Here is a 17,354-nt window from a genome sequence, read left to right as displayed (position 1 = left end):
GGGGTGAGGGATAAAAGACTACAAATAGGGTACAGTGTATACTGTTCAGGTGATGGGTGCACCAAAATCTCACAAATCACCACTAAAGAATTACTCATGTAACCAAATACCACCTGTACCCCAATAACTTACGGCAAAAAAAAAATATCAAAATCTCAAATCTCCAATGAATGTGTAGGTTATTAACTATAGCACCTGCCAGTGGACTCGAGAAGCTAGTCTATTTCAAAGCCTAGCCAAGAAGACTAGCTGATGAGGAGAAACACCAAGCCAGGCACTTTGCCCCTGAGCTTTCATCAGTGACACAGACAAAATGCTACAGGATAAAGGAACTCTCTCGTCTTCTCTCTTCATCTTTGATTTTTAAAAAAAAGTTTAATAAAATCAGCTCTCTAGTAGATCACAGCAAAGTATTAAGTGATTCTCCAGCTTAAACATTCTGTGCTTCTACAAAGAAAGCTTTTGCATAAAATGTAGATTCGAAGGGGCCTCTGAGCTGGCAATCTGGAGTTCTGGTCAGTGTGCAGGAGAAAGTTGCCACGGGAGGGAAATCCAGGAGAAAATACAGGGCGGGCTCGAGGGCCTTTGGAAATGGAGCTCGACGCTGTACACTGAGCTGATCTATACTGATCCCGGCTGGGCACCATACCCTCCGCTAGAGCAGCAAGGGCAGGAAAAGGAACGGGATGGGTCCTGTCCGAACAGGGTCACTCCAACCGGGAAATGCACCCAGTCAGGGGCGACAGCACCACGTGGTTTTGACAACAACATGTGCTTGGAAGTTGGAGAAGAGAGACCCCTGAGTCTCACAGTAGCAGGTAAGTGAGGAGGGGCGGAGCATGAGCCAGAGACGGAAGCCTCATTCTTCCCCTGACAATTCAGTGCTTCTCACTGGGATCACCAGGGGAGCTTTGGAAAGTACGACCTCCGGGTCTCAGCCCTGGAGATTCTGGTGTGACTGGGGTGTTGTCTGGCGTCAGCAGTTTTGAAAGCTCCCCAGATGATGCTGAAGAGCAGACATGGTCAGGAAGCCCCGCCCGGAAGCACAGATGTCTACTATGCGCTGGCTTATGCACAGGTTCCCAAAGACCCTGGCCTGGTTTCTCTGCACTCTCTCAATACCACCTTGAGGGCTGATCTCATCCACTCTGGCAGCTTCAGCTGGCCTCTACGTGCTGACCACACCCAAATGCACATCCAGAGCACCAGGCCAGAGTTTCCCCTCCCCACATGGTGCCTGCCTACCGAAGCGTCAGAAGGCCACCTTCCCTCCCTCCATCCTGCCTCCTGCCCGTTCCCTGCATGACCCTGCTCCTACCTAAGCCAGAGGCCTGGGTATCCACCCTTGTCTCACTCCCCACACCCAACAACCCCACAGTCTATTCATGGCACTTCCTAATCCCTTTCAACTCCAAGTCTTCCGTTCTTTCAGCTCCTTGGTGCAAGCCCCCGATTTCCTTCCAACATGGCCTGGGCACTGCTGCCAAGGGACGGAGCTGAAGAGCGAGGAGGGGGCAAGCTCCAAGGGGCCATTGTTCCCTTACAGCTATTTTGAGTTTAAGTCAAAAGCTTCCCTACTTCCAGCCCCAAAAGTAAATGAGAAAATGAGACGTTGTATGTAAAAGGGTTTACACTTCTTAGAGAAAATATAATTTGTAATAACAAAGGCAAGATCTTATTTTTTTTCAGTACCTCTTAAGAATCTTAGTTTTAGAATTGAAACCAATGGAGAAACCATCTTCACATCAACAACTGTCTCTTCAGATTGGATAAAGAAAATGTGGTACATATACACCATGGAATACTATGCAGCCATAAAAAAGAATGAGACCATGTCTTCAGCAAGAACATGGATGGAGCTGGAGGCCATTATCCTTTCCTTAGCAAGCTAATGCAGGAAGAGAAAATCAAATACCACTTATTCTCACTTATAAGTGGGAGCTAAACAGTGAGAACACACGGACACAAAGAAGGGAACAGCAGGCACTGGGGCCTCCTTGAGGGTCAAGGTTTGGAGGAGGAAAAGGAGTGGAAAAAATCGTTACTGGGTACTGGGCTTAATGCCTGGGTGATGAAATAATCTATACAACAAAACCCTGTGACACGAGTTTACCTGTGTAACAAACCTGCACACACACCCCTGAACCTAAAATAAAAGTTAAAAACAACTGTCTCGTCTTAGCTGACTGCACTCGTGGCTGCTGTGGATTACTTCTCACAGTGTCCACGTGGCAAGCAATGGGTTTTCCAAAGTTGCTACTGAGGCCTCTATTTTCTCAACCCAGATGGGAATTGCAGATGTGAGTACCAAGTATTTCAGCATTAACTTTTCTCTTTCTGCTCTTAACAAACAAAGCCGTGCAGCCTTGAAACAGGAGTCACACTAACTTGGAATGATTGAGACCCACAATCTTGTTTCCAGCATCTGATTCTAAATCAGTTGTTTTGAAAACGGCGGCACCATTCTGTTGACTGTGAAGTTAGCGATTGTTCCTTTAACTTGTAGCTCCTTCAGAACTAATGGGGGAATTCCATGCTTCCTGTATTTTTAACACACACCTGTGAAGGAATTCCTCTCCCTAGTTCACCAGCTTTGGGGGCACACAGGGTTGTACGGGGCACTCTGGAGTGATGTGGTTTGGAAGGGCTCAATTATTACCAAACAAAACAGAAAATGCTTCCCAAGAGTGTTCTCAGATGATGATAACAATACAACTGACGTTCGTTTGCAAAGTGCTCTGGCGTCCAGGACACCATTTCCATCCTTGCTGGACACATGCTCCATGCGTGCCAAGCACACCCCGCGGCTCTCCCCTTTCACAGATGAGGCTGCTGAGGCAGAGCCAGGTGAGGGGTGAGTCATGTGCTGGCTCAGCAACTGGTAAGTGCTGGAGGTGGGAATGGGACCTGGGTCTGCCCAGCACCCACAAGGACTTGCATGGACCAGGCGGCCGCCACATTGCCAGGGGAGACGGGATGCCTATTCCTTGACCTGTATGATCTGCTACCATCTTTCATCCCAGCAGGAAGAATGCCAAAGCCATCATTGTCTTGCCCTCCAGAGCTCGGATCTCTGGCTTTCCTGACCTTCCCCTGGGGAAGCTGAGGGGCCTGCTTGTCATGGGACCCCTGGTGACCATGTTCCGGTCTGGCCAGAAAGAAGACAGGCATGGAAACTGGGGCAGTGTCAAGCGGAAGCTACTTCGTCCAGGAGGGATGAAAGGGACAGAGGCTGCTTCTCTTGGAGAAAAGAAGACTCGAGGCTGGTAAGTTTGCTGTATTCAAACGCGTGAAAGACTGCCATGGGGAAGAAAGGCAGGTTTTGCTAGGTTTGGCCCTGAACGTAGAATGAAGGCTGTTCTTTCATTTCTTCCTTTATAAGACATTTACAGAAGAGCTTGGTATGCCAGGCACCGTGCTAGATGACAGGGTCACAAAGAGAAATAACGCAGGGTCCCTGACCTCCAGGAGCCCACCTGTGGTAGGGGAGAGCAGACCTGAGGTTGAGGGTGCTCCAAGGAAATCAGGGTGTCGGTGAGGGGCACCAATGACAGAAAGTGGGAGAAGTGGGCAGGTGGGGGGAACCAGGAACGGAGACCACAGACAGCAGTTAAAGCAGACAGGCCTTCCGAGATCTCCAGAAGATCAGATGGTCTGGAGCAGGGGAAGCGCCCTGCTTGGGCCAGGAGCCAGGGCACAGGGTGAAGTGTCCTCACCTGGGGCACATGGGGAGCACCTGGCACTTCTGGAAGGGGTCAGAAAAGTGCGCGGCCATGCTACAGAGGTTGCTTATATCCTAGAGGCTGTGGAAGGCCTGGAAAGGACTTTAATCAAGAACTTTGATCCTTTTTATGTTACAGAAAAATCCCTCTGGGGAGTGTGTAGAGGATGTGGTGGGAGCGGTGCTGGCCTCGGGGAGTGGGCAGGTGTGGGCGGTGGGCGCGGTGAGGACAAGGCCCAGGCAGGGAGGTGCTGCGGGGCTACGGCGGGGAGAAGATGAGAGCCCGCAGTGGGGGATAGGCAGGGCAGGACAGGGAGGGCAGGACTGGCCAGCCTCAATGACAGTGGGTCGTGGGTCGTGGGTTGCAGGAGGGGGCTCGATGCTAGATGCCCAGTGGATGGTAACGAGGGGGTCAGTGCCAGCTGCCATGAGCCCCTGGGCAGTGGGGCAGGCAGGGAGGGCTGCTGGGGCCAGAGAGGAGGATGGAGGCAAGGGCAGGAAGGGCCTCCAAGGCCACAGCAAACCACTGGCAGTGGACGCCTCAAGAATGGATGGAAGGAATTCTCAAGTAAAGGGGGACAGTGGATGAGGCCGGGAGAGGGTGGCAGAGAGCCCGGGGCCACACAGGGAAGACGATGATAGAGGAGGAGGTCCGGGCTGCCAAGGGGCAGCAGCCGTGGATAGAAGGGATGGGTCTGGAGCGATAGCCAGTCTCGAAGCCAGGGGGCCGACGAGCAGGAGGGGGGCGGCCAGCGGTGGCCTGTGCTGGCCGGAGAGTTTGGTAATGAGGAGGTCACTGGCGGCCTTGGCAGGGAGTGGAGGGAACCGAGCCAGGTGACAGGGAGAGCTCCTTCAGAAAGACGGGCAGACAGTAAGTCTGGGGAGGACGTGGCTCATGGGGTAGTCAGTGCCCAGGAAATGTTTGGGGATAGCATGGGCTGGGGACAGAAGGCAGGAGGATGGGCTGGGAGGAGAGGGGCTCACCTTCCTTGCACCACAGACACTGGGGGATAGGGTGGCTGCTGCTGCAGAAAGTGTGCAGGCCAGACAAGAAACGTTTGCAGGCGCATCTGCTGGGAATAAGATCTGCTCTTACAGTTTGCAGAAAAGCAGTGTTCTTTAGTAAAAATCTCAGAATATACCAAATGGCATAAACAACAGCTCTTCTCCCTCCACTTAGAATCAGCCGTCGAACATTTCCTGTCCTTACAGATCCTTTACGCAAATGGGATCTTGTTCAACATATACTGCTTTACGGGCTGCCTTGTTCATGTCATATGAAAGTTATTTCTCCATTATCATTTTAACAGGGAGCACCAGCATTACGGTTCTAATTAATCCCCTGTTTTTGAATGTATAGATGGTTTCCATATTTTACTACCGCAAATAGTACTTATTTAGGGCACCTGGCTGAGAATTTCCTTAGAATGCCTGCCAGGAGAGGCGTCCAGGTGCAGGGGCCTGGACGTTCTGCGCGTGTCGTTTTTATGCGTGCTGTCGCACTGCCCCCCCGGGGGTTCAATCTGTTTACACTCTCCCCAGGAATAAATGAGGGCTCTGGCTCCCTACACTCTTCTCCTCGAAGAGGATTAATAATAACAAACTCTCTGCCAATTTGCTAATGAAAAATGGTATCCTTTGCTTTTCTAATTTTCATTTAGCTATGAAAAGGCTTCATTTAAATTACCCACAGATAGTTTGAGGTCATGGACAATTACATTAATTAATTCGTAATTGAACTTTCCGGAGTTCTGTCGGATAGTTCACTTCACCTGCCAGTAGAGGGCTCTTCGCTACTATCAAATATCACTAGAGGGTTTCTGTTGTGTGTCAATTATGAAATAAAGACAAATTTCCACCGTGTGCCTTTTCAAATTCTAGGAAGTTCTAGCAAACAACTAAAGACGTCTCTATCCACATGCATTTTATGGGATTCATCTTTTGTATTTTCCAAAGAAACACTGTCAAACATTCACCATCAGAATTAGATTCTCAGGGGATAATGGCTCAACAATTAAAACCTGTTTGTGTTTCGGCACACATGGGTTATGAAGATGCTCTGCCCAGATGACCCCTGGACGTTTTGGAGGTTCTCTCTGAAAGGATCCTATTTTGCTTGCCAAGGAGAACTGCAGGTAAAAAAAACAGCTACTATTTTTTTCAGCTGCTGTGTCTCAGCTGAAACTCATTCATTCATTCATTCATCCCACACATATTTACGGAGCATCTGAGAGCTCTGTGGTAGGAGGCAGGGGTGTCTGGGAGTTGGGAGACACGGTCCCTGCCTGTGGAGGGTGCAGCTGCCTGTGTCTGAATGGGCGTCGCTGAGTGAGGTGCTGTGGGGTTAGGGAGGGTGCAGGGGGGTGAGACTTATTTGCAGGGGGAGGGGGCTCACTTTCCCATACTTTGGTCACTTGGGTTCTGTTTCAATACTTCGTGTGACATTTTGGCCTGCATTTCCACTATTTAAAAATTGTATTTTAAGCTTCTATTTCCTTGTAATACCTTTTATGTACTTGCAGGGGTTACTTCAAGTCCTCACTGCAATTAGCTGGATATAAACCACAAATGATCATCGAAAGAAGGGCAGAGGTATACCAGAATGAGAAGCCTGGCTGGGCTGACCCCGGGTGGAATGGGAGGTAAACTGAGGCAGAGCAAAGAACCAGAGAGGAGCTGGGATTCAGGAGCTCACAGGAAAGACTGGGCACAGTAACTAGGACAGGATATGCATGTATGTATGTGTATATGTGGTCAATGTGTATGTCAATGTATGTGACAGTGTGTGTGCATGTGCATGTATGTTAGTGTGTATGAGTGTGTGTATGTTATTGTGCATATGTGTGCGTGTGTGCGTTGTGTATTGGGGGCAGGTTGGTGCTAGTAACAGGAACATGTTGATGCAATCAGTGCTTATCCAGACTGTGTTCAAGGGGAAGGTGTTGGATGGTGGGGGGCGTCAGGCTTACAAACCCCCTGAACTTAACCCTTGAAGCCCCGTCTCCTCCCCAGCCCACTGCCCACCACACTAGGGCCAATGAATTCTCACCAGGTGGCACGGACTCTAGCCAGCTTGGAGAAGCCTGTGTGCAAAGCCATTCTCAACTTCCCAAGGCACCTCCATCACCCCCACCCCGAGTGTTTCCGGGTTGCCTAAACATTTTGAATGCTTGTAGCATCAAACCCTGGTCCCGCCTTGTCCCCACTGCCCCAATACACAACACCTGTGGATGCCACTCTGTGTTTTTGGTGATTGACATCCTGCAGAGTGTGTTTCCACACCTGACACACAGCGCCCGGGGCCTCCACAGCCTGATGCCCCTCCCTGCGTGGGGTGCTCCCTGTCGTCACTGGACAGGTGGAGTGGGACGTGTATCCCAGGTCCTGGAGAAGCCTGGCTCTCTTGTTGCCTTCCTCCTGGGAGTCCCCTTCCCACGGCAGCCTCTGACACAGCTGGACCACCCTTTTGCCAGGAACCAAAAGCTGCTCTGAAAAATAGTCTATGTAAAAAAGAAAAGGTTCTGCAGCCTATGTGCACGTCGCCCCTCAGCCTGCAGCTGCGTCCGCACACAGTGGAAGGTGAGCCTGGCCTCTTCATGGACGACCCGCTCAAGACTCAGGGCACTGGCCTCCCACCGTGTCCACACCTGAGGCTGCACTGGAGCCGCTAAATCCTGTGTCCCTCTCCCCATGTCCTTGCTCCTCTCTTTCCTCTCCCCCTCCTTTCTGATTAGCCCTGTTTTGGGGGCCAGATGTAGGCCTTGCATTATCCTTACTGACGTTCACCTTGTGAAATGAGACTAACATATGTATTACACTAATTGTACATCTCTGTGTGTCTGTGTGCGTGTTTTTTAAAAATCAACCACAAATAGCAGCAATGTCTTTGGGTTATTAATCAGGAAGAGTCTTCTATGAGCTACAGAAACATACCTTTTATGAGCTACGGCCAGGCACCCCTGCTGACACCTGGACTAGCTGTCTACACCACCACACACCACATCTGAGCAAGAGCCCTTGGTGTGCTGCCATAAGGCTGCTGGCTGTGAGCCCACAGAGAAGCCGGGTGGATGGACCTAGACTGAAATCCAGAGGTCAGTCCTCTGGTTCTCTTGCATTTTTGTTGAAATTCAGCACTCAGTGTCAGTTTTCTCATCTGTAAAATGGGCACGTTAATTCCTACCTCATCAGAGCTTTGAGGCAATTAAAAGAGAAAGTATGTGTAAAGCGCCTTAGCATGTGCCTGACTCCAGGGCAGTGGTCAGAAAAAGCCCTTCCTGCTCCACTGTCCCCTGATTTACTATTATACAGACTCAAGGAGGCTGGTACCTGGGGTGGGTGGTAGGCAACAGCCCTGCCTTATAACTTCTTTTATCTGTGAAATGTTTATTCCGTGTTCACCATTTGTCAAATATTTCTTAATTGGTTAGACAAATATATTCCTTATATTTCCAAGATATGCATATTCTCTTTGTATAGCTTTAGTAGTATAGGGAATCTGAAATAATGGTCATTAACTTGTAGACACATTTCTTAAAAATGTCTTCCTTAAAAAGGAAACGCTTCCCCTCACCCTTCACTCATTACTCTATTAGTTACTGTGTGTAAAATAAAGAAATTCTCCAAACACAATGATCACAAAATGGATTCGAATTTACGGTTGTGAAACAAATCAGAGACTCATTTTCCCTGCGTGCTTCCACAGTGCTGTAAGTGAGGCGAATGCCACCTGCCTGAAGTGAGAAATGATGAGCATTTCTCAGTAGTTGCATTATTTACCCTCTCAAGATTAACTTGGTAACAGGACTTCTCTCTAGGAAGAGTCCGTGAGGAATCAGGCCCTTCTGTTATTTCACCTTCTCCTACAAATGCCATGAACCCAATTTTGCTGCTCTCGAGCCACGGCCGTGTTCTGCAGCTCACACGGCACAGTCAGGCACTCCAGCTTCCTGCCGTCAACTTATGAGCACAAGCATCCTGTCCCGCTTGCCTTTGGTTAATTAAAAGCAAATACCTCTTTGCAATGCAGATAGCTGCTCTGTCAGTCACACTGGGACACGGTAGCCTCACTGCACACAATTTTTAATTGATTGACTCCCACTCCTGAGACCTCTGGGTCTTTCATTAATCAGTTATATACACAAGAAAGGTGAAGTTTAATGAGGTGTGTGTCAGGCACTCTGACATGAAGTGGCCCAGGTGGGTGAATGTGGTGGTCCACATTTTAATAACTTGACACCCAGCATTTTACAGTCCACACAATGCCAGTTTGTGATAATTCTAATAAACGCAAAGATTGCTTATCTGGTATCAAGACAAAATCTCTCAGCAGCAGGAACAAAGACTTTCCTAGAGTGACAACAGAAAGATCACATCCTTGCTCTGTCCTAGATTCACACCAGGAGCTACTAAGCTGTTTGGCGACTCAGAAAACGGATACTTAATTCAGCCCTATTTCAGTGAGCGGCTGTATAATGCAGTTTTGAAACTTGGAGGCTCTGGAGCCAGACTGTGTGAGATCCTATCATTGCACTGCAACCAGGAAAATTAATTACTAAAATTATTTGTGCCTCAGTTTTCTTATCAGTAAAATGGGTATAATGATAGTGCCTACCTCATAGAGTTGTTGTAAGGACTGAAGGAGTTAATACATGGTGATGTATGCAACAGTCTGGGATATATAGATGCTTACAAAACACGAATATTTTTATATTTATGTGCTTCTGTTACTTGACAAATGTCAACAAAATTTGATGTTTAGAATGAACAAATTTAGGTGTTCTTTTGGGCAAGAGGATGGGTTCATTTTACCTTTCCTCTGAAGAACTTAGTGCTTACAGCTTGGTAGTTAAGCACATGGAGGCCACAAGTCAGGCTGCCTGGCTTCAAATTCCAGCTCACCTTCAAATCATTGGCTAACTTTAGATGTGTGCTTGCGTGGGGGAAGATTCCAAGAAGCTCAGTGAAAAGCAACAGATGAAAAACTAAGAGAACAGAGCGCATTCCTCAGCTACTGCCAAGTCAGAGGAGCTTGGTAAACAGGCTTTCCATTGAAACCCTGGAGTAAAGACCATATTCCAGGACTAAGAGATTTGCTTTGGACCACAGACAAAGTCAAAATAGACCCATATTAACAAAATGGAAAACGAAGTCTCTGCAAGTTCAAGCTGATCAGCCAGTAATTTAACTGCCTGCTAGAACAAAGCCCTGCTTGCTTCAGAGGCTCCACAACGTACCATCCACAATGTCTAATATACAATAAGAATTATCAACCAGATGACAAAACAGAGAAATATGACGCACGGCCAAGGGAAAAGCAGTCAAATAGAAATAGGCCCCATGATGACCCCATTTTGAAATGAGCACATAAGGACTCTAAGGCAATTAAGTTCAAAGACTTGAAGGAAAAAGATGGCCATATGAAATGGGCGGATAGAGAACTACAGCAGAGAAATGAAAACAAGTAATAAGCAAATGTAAGTGCTAGAACTGAAAAGCAAAAGATAAGAAGATCAGAAATAAAAAATAAGAAGATCAGAAAAAAGAAAATTTGTTGCCAGCAGATCTACACTAAAATAAATGCTAAAGGAAATTCTTCAGCTGAAAGGGAAATGATACCAGGTGAAAACTTAACTTGACAAAGTGAAATGATACCAGGTGAAAACTTGACAGAAACAAAGAGAGTATTAAAAAATGGCAAATCTAATCTGCTTAATAGCAGATTAGAGATGGTAGAAGAAAGGGTAAGTAATTTTGAATACAGATTAATATCCAATGTGGGAATTTGAAAGAATAGAACCTCAGTGACTTGTGGAGCAATATCAAGCAGTCAAATGTGTATATAATTAGAGCCTCAGAAGGGGAGGAGACAGAGAATGAAGTAAATACAAATTGGAAAAAAATAATGGCCCAAAGTTTCTAAATTTGATTTAAAACGTATGTTTACGGATTCGATGAACACAGTGAGCTACAAGTAGTATAAATACAAAAACAACAACAACAACAAAAACCAAACAAGAATGACTAGACACATCATAGTCAAACTGATGAAAATCAAAACAAAGAGAAAATCGTATAACCATTCAGAGAATAATGACACAGGATATTACACGGAGATAGAATTATTTATCTACACATTACACACAGGAGATAAACAATTAAAAAATTTGCTAACTTTTCATGAGAAACAATGAAGGCCAGAAGACAATGGAATAATGTCTTAAAAGTGCTGTAAAAAAGGTCAACCCAGAATTCTATATCCAGCAAAAATACCCTTCAAAAATGGAGGCAATGTGAAAATATTTTAAGATAAATAAAATAAAGGCCAAGAAAATTTGTTGCCAGCAGGTCTACACTAAAATAAATGCTAAAGGAAGTTCTTCGGGTGAAGGGGAAATGATACCAGGTGAAAACTTAACTTGATAGAGACAAAGAGAGTACTAAAAATGGCAAATATATGGAGATGTATAAAAGACTATATTTCTTCTCTCAATTTTTTAAAAAGACAAATGACTGTGAAATGCAAAAATAACATTCTATTGTGGTATATATAAGATTTATAGATGTAAAATGTGTAATAAAAATGAAGGACAGAGATAATAAATGGATTATGTTGTCACAAGATTCTCATATTTTATGTAAGATACCATATTAATTCTACACAGACTGTGATAAGTTAAGAATGACTACAGTAATCCGTAGGCCACCACTAAAAAAGAAAATAAAAAGAGACCAAAATGAAGGCAGGAAAACAGAAGTTGAACGAAAGAGGAATGGAACAAATGGAGAACAAATAGCAAAATGGTAGCCTGAACTCAATCATCTAAATAATTGCATACAAAAATAAATGGAGCAAATGCTCCAGTTAAATGACAAAGGTTGTCAGATTGAATAAGAAAGCAAAACCCAACTATGTGCTATCCATAAGAAAGGCACTTTAACTATAAAGACATAGACATATTGGAAATAAAACAGCATAAAAATATACCGTATACACTCAGCATAAGAAAGCTGATGTGGCTCCATTAGTATCAGACCAGGTAGATTTCAAGACATGGAGTATTTCCAGGACAAAAAGGGTCATTTCATAATGATAAAATAATCAACCAGGAAGGAAGACATAACAATCCTAAACGTGGATGTATCTCATAACAGTGCTTCAACATAAATGAAGCAACTGACAGTACTACAGGGAGAAATACAGAAATGCATATAGTTGGAGAGCTCCTCAAAATTCTCAGAAATTTTGAAACACTAAAAAATATGAAATTAACCTAAACAATGAAATGAACCAATGAAAACAATAACCCAATGAAAGGTCCAGCTGACCCTTAAACAACACTCATTTGAACCGTGTGGGTGCATGTACACGTAGATTTTCTTCCGTCTCTGCCACCCTTAAGACAGCAAGGCTAACTCCTCCTCTTCTTCCTCCTTCTCCTCAGCCTCCTCAATGTGAAGAAGACAAAGATGAAGACCTCTATGATGATCCACTTCCACTTAATGAATAGTAAATAAATTTTTTCTTCTTTATGGTTTTCTTAATAACATTTTCTTTGCTCTAGTTGATTATAAGAATACAGTGTGTAATACATACACCATACAAAATGTATGTTATTCAACTGTTTATGTTATCAGGAAGGCTTCCAGTCAACAGTAGGCTATTGGTAATTAGACTTTTAGAGAGTCAAAAGCTATATGTGGATTTTCAACTGCACAGGGGACTAGCGCCCCAACCCCTGTGTTGTTCAAGCATCAACTGTAGGTAAATGGCTTCAATATAAATTTCAAAAAAAAGTTGTACAATGACCATAAAGTGCATGAAAATGGTGGTTACATATTGTATACTCCACAGATTCCTCTCTGAACTCCTTCCTTACAAGCAGGAGAGAAAAAGAGAGTGGGATGTCCTGAGTTGCTGCAGTGGGAGGGACCACGTGGCTAAGGGAAGAAACCACATGATTATTTCAATAGATGCAGAAAAAGCCTTTGACAAAATTCAACAACGCTTCATGCTAAAAACTCCCAATAAATTAGGTATTGATGGGATGTATCTCAAAATAATAAGAGCTATCTATGACAAACCCACAGCCAATATCATACTGAATGGGCAAAAACTGGAAGCATTCCCTTTGAAAACTGGCACAAGACAGGGATGTCCTCTCTCACCACTCCTATTCAACATAGTGCTGGAAGTTCTGGCCAGAGCAATCAGGCAGGAGAAGGAAATAAAGGGTATTCAATTAGGAAAAGAGGAAGTCAAATTGTCCCTGTTTGCAGATGACATGATTGTATATCTAGAAAACCCCATTGTCTCAGCCCCAAATCTCCTTAAGCGATTAGCAACTTCAGCAAAGTCTCAGGATACAAAATCAATGTACAAAAATCACAAGCATTCTTGTACACCAATCACAGACAGAGAGCCAAATCATGAGTGAATTCCCATTCACAATTGCTTCAAAGAGAATAAAATACCTAGGAATCCAACTTACAAGGGATGTGAAGGACCTCTTCAAGGAGAACTACAAACCACTGCTCAATGAAATAAAAGAGGATACAAACAAATGGAAGAACATTCCATGCTCATGGGTTGGAAGAATCAATATCGTGAAAATGGCCATACTGCCCAAGGTAATTTATAGATTCAATGCCATCCCCATCAAGCTACCAATGACTTTCTTCACAGAATTGGAAAAAACGACTTTAAAGTTCATATGGAACCAAAAATGAGCCCGCATTGCCAAGTCAATCCTAAGCCAAAAGAACAAAGCTGGAGGCATCACACTACCTGACTTCAAACTATACTACAAGGCTACAGTAACCAAAACAGCATGGTACTGGTACCACAACAGAGACATAGATCAATGGAACAGAACAGAACCCTCAGAAATGATGCCAAATATCTACAACTATCTGATCTTTGACAAACCTGACAAAAACAAGAAATGGGGAAAGGATTCCCTATTTAATAAATGGTGCTGGGAAAACTGGCTAGCCATATGTAGAAAGCTGAAACTGGATCCCTTCCTTACACCTTATACAAAAATTAATTCAAAATGGATTAAAGACTTAAATGTTAGACCTAAAACTATTAAAATCCTACAAGAAAACTGAGGCAATACCATTCAGGACATAGGTGTGTGCAAGGACTTCATGTCTAAAACACCAAAAGCAATGGCAACAAAAGCCAAAATTGACAAATGGGATCTCATTAAACTAAAGAGCTTCTGCACAGCAAAAGAAACTACCATCAGGGTGAACAGACAACCTACAGAATGGGAGAAAATTTTTGCAACCTACTCGTCTGACAAAGGGCTAATATCCAGAATCTACAATGAACTCAAACAAATTTACAAGAAAAAAACAAACAACTCCATCAAAAAGTGGGCAAAGGACATGAACAGACACTTCTCAAAAGAAGACATTTATGCAGCCAAAAAACACATGAAAAAATGCTCATCATCACTGGCCATCAGAGAAATGCAAATCAAAACCACAGTGAGATACCATCTCACACCAGTTAGAATGGCCATCACTAAAAAGTCAGGAAACAACAGGTGCTGGAGAGGATGTGGAGAAATAGGAACACTTTTACATTGTTGGTGGGACTGTAAACTAGTTCAACCATTGTGGAAGTCAGTGTGGCGGTTCCTTGGGGATCTAGAACTAGAAATACCATTTGACCCAGCCATCCCATTACTGGGTATATACCCAAAGGACTATAAATCATGCTGCTATAAAGACACATGCACACGTATGTTTATTGCGGCACTATTCACAATAGCAAAGACTTGGAACCAACCCAAATGTCCAACAACGATAGACTGGATTAAGAAAATGTGGCACATATACACCATGGAATACTATGCAGCCATAAAAAATGATGAGTTCATGTCCTTTGTAGGGACATGGATCAAACTGGAAACCATCATTCTCAGTAAACTATTGCAAGGACAAAAAACCAAACACTGCATGTTCTCACTCATAGGTGGGAATTGAACAATGAGAACTCATGGACACAGGAAGGGGAACATCACACTCCGGGGACTGTTGTGGCCGGAGATATACCCAATGTAAAGAACGAATGGGTGCAGCAAAACAATATGGACATGGATACATATGTAAAAACCACATTGTGTACACAAAAAAAAAAAAAAAAAAAAAGAAGGCCTACCGCTGTCGCTCCCTTGTTGTTTGGTGTATTAGCATGACACTAAGGAGACATTCCTATCCGTTTATCATTCCTGCAAACAGCCTCGTTGATGAGCATCTCTCATGCTTTAGAGCCCCTTAGAAAGCAAATACAGAGCCAACACCTAGCCTCCAATATGGGACAGTGTTTGCCACCATGCAGGTTTTGATACAGTAAAAGCTGGCATGGCAGTAACTGAAATGAATAGCATAAGGCTAACCTGGAGGTTCTCAACCAAGTAGAAATTAAATTTTGTAAAGCCTTGATCCTAAATATAAAATATTCTGTATCAAAGTTCTTTCAAATGCATTCATTTTGTAATGATAAAATGGAGACCCAGGGAAGCTAGGAGCTTAGCTAAGATCACAGAGCTGCTCAGATCCTGTGATATCACCACGTCTTTACATTACTCTGGTCGGCTTAGGTGCCTGCAGGCTTTTCCATCACACCTGTGTGAGGAGTGCATAGAAGCACAGAAGGTGCCATACCTTGGCAACTCATGTCATGTGAGGAAGAATCCAAATAATGCAAATACCTCTACCTGATGCCAATTATTAAAGTGAGGTGGGCCGAACAAAGAAATTGTGGGTTTAATTTTCAATGAGACATGAAAGCATTTCCAGAAGGGTTCCTGTGGCAGAGGGAGGGTGATTGGGATGGCACAGTAGGGTGCTTACGGAAAGAAAAAAGTTGTTTCTAATTGTGTGTGTTTGGCCATACGCAATAATGAAGTAATTTGCAGGAGTAGACAATGAGGAAATTTAAGAGAGTCATGCTTGTCTGCCAAAGGAAATTATCTGCAGGGTTTGAAAATGTAATTTGAAAGAGGGAGGAGAGTTGGAAACCAAGAAATGTAATCAATACCTTGAAGACTGCATGCAGCATCATTTGGAGGCCATTTTTGCCAGGGTATTTCCCAGCAATGTTAGAGGAGGACAAGTTGAAGAGGTTGGCTCCCGTTTCGGTGCAGATGGCATGGACCAGCATTTTCTTCCCTACCCCAGACGGTCCGGCTAACAGTAGCGATTTCACCAAAGGAGCTTTCTCATGCACTGCTGCAGAACCTAAAAAAGGCAGAGGCAAAGGTGCTGATGTTCTGCCAAGAAAATCAGTGGTTCTTCAACTAGGATAACTCCAGGTCAAAACTGCATCGTGTGACCCCACTTTCTGCAACAGTGATAAAGGCATCGAAAGCATTTCAAACCAGAGACACGCCTCCATCCCAGCTGGCTCTGTGACACCTTTAATTTGTATGTCAGGGCTCGTGGTAGAGCCATAGGGGCTCTGCAGGTCCTTAATACCCTTCTTCTCCCCCTCTCCACATCAGTATTTCCCCTAAAATCATAATTTTAAAGAGCATTCCTGCAATAGCTTACCTCTGGCTGTATTTTTTTTTTTTTTTTGAGTACTTTCTCTGCTTGTCAGCAGCAGCATTAAATTCTTTGAAAGCTTGGGAAGAGGAATGTGGAGACATAGACGATAAGGTTGACTAAGTGTTTATTTCCCTGCAACCCTCTTGCCTACCATTTAGTGATTCTTGTGAGATTAAGGGAAGACGGAGATCCAGGCAGCAGTAGCCTGAACTTCTTTCTCCTGCCCTGGTTTCTAGCTGTCAGTAGCGGCAGAGTTAACCTGACACTTGATAATGAAGTGACTTGAATTATTGGAGTCATTCAGAGGTTCATGCCCTGTGTTCTCCACCACACTGTCAATTTCCTTAGTGCCCAGAAGGGGCCTCAGGTGTGGGTATTCTCCATTGCAGACAACAAAAGCAGAGCAGGTATTGGGCACAGAGCAGCTAAAAAGTGAATGGGATTAAATTCTGGCAAGTGCTGCGATCAGATCATTTACTATCATGTTAGTTTGCGTTCTGTCACTTAATGGGCTCTTTCTGATAATCTGTAAATGTCAATATAATTATTATGCTTTTCTTTTTTCTTGTATAATTGAAAAGATACAGAAAATTTAAGTGATGATTAGACACGTAATTTTTATGGTTACCTACCATTCTCCCCATAAACTTGGAAAATTCATCTGCCTAACGTTTCTATGCCCTGTCATGAGAACAAATGCCCCAGACAGCTCTGCTCTCTGGAGGACCCCGCAGCCCTTTCGGACAGTGGGTTCCTCAGTGAGAAAGGGAAGGTGAGGGTGGGGTGCTTCCTGAGGGCCCTTCTGTGGTGTGTTCAAAGCCAGCTTGGAAACCACAGATACCACCTTGCATCCTTTGCAGCTGTGAAATACACCAACCCATTAAGGAGGCGTTCCCTTCCAAACTTGTTGGCTCTTGGTTCTTTCTTTCTCTTTTTTCCCTCCCTCCCTCCCTCCTCCTCCTCCCTCCCTCCTCCTCCCTCCCTCCTTCCTCCTCCTTCCCTCCTTCCTCCTCCGTCCCTCCTCCTCCTCCTCCTCCCTCCCTCCTCCTCCCTCCCTCCTTCCTCCTCC

The 17,354-nt window shown here is 44.6% G+C and overlaps 1 protein-coding gene across 7 annotated transcripts in view; it reads right to left on the bottom strand.

Annotated features, from left to right (window-relative positions):
- IQCA1 (IQ motif containing with AAA domain 1) overlaps window positions 1–17,354 on the bottom strand; it is a 178,390-nt gene that overhangs the window by 24,065 nt on the left and 136,971 nt on the right. For all 7 annotated transcript variants that reach the window (XM_032753611.2, XM_032753627.2, XM_032753624.2 and 4 more), the window contains one exon: window positions 15,777–15,976. In XM_032753611.2, coding sequence (XP_032609502.1) covers window positions 15,777–15,976 — 200 coding nt within the window. The remainder of the gene's footprint in view (window positions 1–15,776; window positions 15,977–17,354) is intronic.

This window comes from Hylobates moloch, unplaced genomic scaffold (assembly GCF_009828535.3).
Source record: "Hylobates moloch isolate HMO894 unplaced genomic scaffold, HMol_V3 SCAFFOLD_1, whole genome shotgun sequence".
NCBI lineage: Eukaryota > Metazoa > Chordata > Mammalia > Primates > Hylobatidae > Hylobates > Hylobates moloch.
The sequence above is the reverse complement of the archived record's forward strand: the minus strand, read 5'-3'. Positions and strand labels throughout refer to the sequence as shown.